At 47.4% G+C, this 3,836-nt stretch overlaps 1 protein-coding gene across 1 annotated transcript; it reads left to right on the top strand.

The window, feature by feature from the left end:
- The first annotated feature begins 296 nt into the window (after positions 1–296).
- Positions 297–3,547, top strand: LOC147430310 (root phototropism protein 3-like). The gene is made up of 4 exons (XM_086494786.1): positions 297–891; positions 1,049–1,118; positions 1,221–2,495; positions 2,816–3,547. Exons 1-4 carry the CDS (start codon positions 767–769, stop codon positions 3,419–3,421), a joined length of 2,076 nt encoding a protein of 691 aa, XP_086350912.1. The 5' UTR covers positions 297–766; the 3' UTR covers positions 3,422–3,547.
- The last annotated feature ends 289 nt before the right edge of the window (positions 3,548–3,836 follow it).

Raw genomic sequence — 3,836 nt, 5'->3', positions numbered from 1 at the left:
GCAAGAGCCCCTTGTGTCAAAGGTCTTGGGTTCAAACCCCCTTGACAGCTCGTATGACATGTAGCCCTTAGGGTTGTACCCTTAGTCCAAATGATGGATTGGCCACCCTAACCCGGCTGGGATGACTCACCTTAAGGGTTGGGTTGCCTCCACCTACGGGGGTTGGGTGTGTGTGTGTTGTAATTTCAAAGTTCTACTCTCTACCAAAAAAAAAAAAAAAAAAACTCTGTGAGACATTAGTTTGTGGACCCCAAAATTAATGATCAAAATCTGAGGGCGAGGTGTACAGACTAGTGTCACAGACTCGAGAGTGCATTGTCCGGTCAAGCAGCCCGGCCGCCCGTCGTCTGCAGTGCAGGTCGCTGGTTCTGCAACCTTCGAGGGCAGAGAGAGCGGCTTTATGGAAGCGCAGTAAAGCAAGCCTTCTGTCCTTTTTGTTCCAGCAACCTGCTTTGCTGCCTCTGGCTATGGCGGGCCAGCTCATGAGTGCCGTACATTTTCTGTTTTAAGCAAGGTAGGCATTCCTCTCGTAGTCTCCATGCCTCCGCTTCTTGTATGCTGATGTGCGGAGCTTTGCTACGGCTTCTTTGCTTCCCCTGCCCTAAGCAAGGCGACTCGACTCGGCACACTACGATTGTACCCTGGTTTTCCTTTCATCTCTGGTGTATACACTAGATTCTTTATCTCAGCTCCAAGAGGATTGCCCAAGAATGGTGAGCTGAGAAGAATGTGACTTGGGAGCTTGGAAGATCTTTTCTTAAAAGAGATGAGAGACCCCTCGAAGCCGCTTGGCTGCAAGGGCGAAGGCCAGAAACACAGGGTTGAGCTTATTAGTCCCGCCAAGGTCCAAGGTGCTCGTCCAGATGGTTTTGAAAGAAACGGTCAAGCATGGTATTATTTTTGCTCCGGGTTGGTCTTCTGCAGTTTTTTGTGTGATGTGTGTGCGCGCTTGTGCATGCCCGCGCGCGTGTGTGTTTTTGAGAGAGAGAGAGAGAGAGAGAGAGAGAGAGAGAGAGAGAGAGAGAGAGATCATCTCTCGTTTTCCCAGGTTTGTGGCAACCGAGCTTCAGAGTGATCTTCAGGTTGAGGTAGAGGCAACCCATTTTCATCTTCACAAGGTGGGCGTCTATTTCCTAACTGCTGTGCATTGATATTAGATTTCCCCATTGCAACTTCTGTTTGCAAAGAAAGTGATGGAAGACTTTAATGTGGGTTTGCAGTTTCCGCTCCTATCTCGCAGTGGACTTCTCAACAGGCTCGTCTTTGAATCGAGGGATACTGAGAAGGACCACATCAAGCTCGTGGATTTGCCAGGAGGGGCAGATGCGTTTGAACTTGCAGCGAAGTTCTGCTATGGGGTTGCTGTGGAGCTAACTCCCAGCAATGTGGCTTCTCTTCGTTGTGCTGCAGAGTACTTAGAGATGAGAGATGACCTAGAGGAGGGTAACCTCGTGACGAAAACAGAGGCCTTTTTGAGCTTTGTAGTGCTTGCTTCATGGAAGGATTCCATCACAGTTTTGCAAAGCTGCAAGAGTTTACTCCCTTGGGCAGAGAGCTTACAAATTGTGCAGAGATGCAGCGAGTCTATTGCTTGGAAGGCTTGCACTGATCCCAAGGGTATACGGTGGTCTTACACAGGGGCTGCTTCTAAAAAGCAATCTAGCCCTGTCTGTGAAGCCGTGTTGGTCGCTGATGATTTGGAAAGGACAATTCCGCAGGACTGGTGGTTTGAAGACATTTGCTTGCTTTCTGTTGAATACTTTGTCAGAGTTATCAATGCTGTCAAAGTGAAAGGAGCACGAGCTGAGCTTGTGGGAGCAGCTATAGCTCATTATGCACTTAAGTGGCTCCCTGGTTCGCTGAAGGATCGAAGTTTTCTTGATGAGAGCTTCAAAGGATTCTCAAGAAGTCCTCATAGGACTGTAGATGACAGCTTTCGAGGCTTCGGGCTACCAACAAGAAGCCCTCCTAATAATGTTGAGACGAACTTAGAATTGCAAATTAATGAGAGGATGCTGCTGGAAACCATTCTTGACGCACTTCCATCTCAAAGAGATTCAATCACATGCAATTTTCTTCTGCGGTTGTTGAGGGCAGCGAATATCTTGCAAGTTGATGCATCCCATTGCAGAGAGCTTGAAAGGAGAATTGGCTCACAGCTTGATCAAGCCTCCCTGCAGGATCTCCTTGTCCTATCCTCAAATCTATCCTCGGACACCGCATTTGATGTGGATGTTGTGTATCGGATTGTGCAACACTTCGTTCTTCAAGATGTTCCAGTGGAGGGCAATGGGAAGTCTCCAAAGATAGAGCATGAAATGGTAATAACAGCAGCCAGAGGGAAAGTTGCAAAGCTTTTGGATGGATACTTGGCAGAAGTTGCTTGCGATCCCAAACTACCCTTAAGCACTTTCCAAACACTCATAGAGTCCTTATCAGAGCATGCACGATCATGTGACGATGGTCTTTACAAGGCTATAGACAACTACTTCAGGGTATAATTTTTTACTTATGTCAATCCTGTTGTTGATATCGCTCAGTGCTGCATGACAACTGCCTCGGGTTGTGCATGATGCTGGTCTTGCTTCAGCAAGGTCATCTAAGGAGATGAATCTTCTTTCATGCCTAGCTAGATTAAAGGAGGTTGGCAAAATTGTGTCTGAGATTCATCATATGTTTGCACATATTTAGCCCCTTTACTTGTCCTAGTCTGTTGCATGGCACGATGGCCATGTATCTACGTGTTTTTTGCATTGAAATTTGGGCGCTTTCGTGGTCGTGCATCAGGATCTGAGTTTTTTTCTTTGCAATACAGAGTCATCCAGATCTTTCAGACGCGGATCGTAAGAAGTTATGTCGAAGCATTGATGTTCACAAGCTCACTTTGGATGCATGTTTGCATGCATCACAGAATGACAGGCTACCCCTCCGTATGGTAGTCCAAGTACTTTTCTCAGAGCAGGTGAAACTGAGAAATGCAATCACAGGGGGTAGCCGTGCAGCATCGGAGGAGCGAACTCCTCTTAGCCTACTGATGCAGTTTGCAAGGGTGAGCACATCAGACAGCGATCCGCAGTCGTCGAGAGATGGGTGGTCAATACCCAACATGGATTTCCGGGCATTACAGCTTGAGGTTCAGCAAATGAGGGCCGAGTTTATGGGATTGAAAAGCTATTGCTCTGGATTACAAGAGCAGCTGGATAAGGTTTCAAAAAGGAAGGGGTTGTTTTCGTGGGGATCGAGCTTTAAGAAGCTCAACAGCATGTGGAAGTCTTCTAACCTGGTGCAGCAGCACAACAAATCACCATCTGCCAGCAGACGTGCAAGTGTGGAAGCTACCTCTGCTTTATGTGAGGCTAGCAGTCATTCCTGCAACGGTAGGAGGCCGACAAACAGGTGGAGGCGTAACTCTGTGTCTTGAAGCACAGGTTATGCTAATGCTACTTGAAAGGTCGGACAAAAGTCTGTATAAGATTGTGTAAATAGGGAATGTTTTCTCTGAGCTGAGATATTCATCTATGGAAGGCACTTAATGCTTCAATGGAAAGGATTGTGATCTCGTGTTTTTGTCAGTGTGTGCAAGTCGCACTCTTGTGAGCCGAGAAAAAGACGAGGGAGGGGGACGGTTTCCTGGAGTGAATGAATGCTTGATTGTGTGTGTGTGTGTGTGTTGGGGGGGGCTTGCGGCAATGGGAGCATCCGTTGTTATGTGTGTGGCAATGGGAGCATCTATTGATATATGTGTGTGTGTGTGTGTGTCTATGTATCGAAAGGAGCATGCAACCTTGCTCAACAGCCATGAGTGGCCATTGATTTTGTCCACTACAGTGCACGAA

Source organism: Adiantum capillus-veneris, chromosome 22 (assembly GCF_014529385.1).
Source record: "Adiantum capillus-veneris isolate H3 chromosome 22, ASM1452938v2, whole genome shotgun sequence".
In the NCBI taxonomy this organism is placed as follows: domain Eukaryota; kingdom Viridiplantae; phylum Streptophyta; class Polypodiopsida; order Polypodiales; family Pteridaceae; genus Adiantum; species Adiantum capillus-veneris.
Note: the sequence above shows the minus strand (reverse complement) of the source record. Positions and strands in the feature narration are given on the sequence as shown.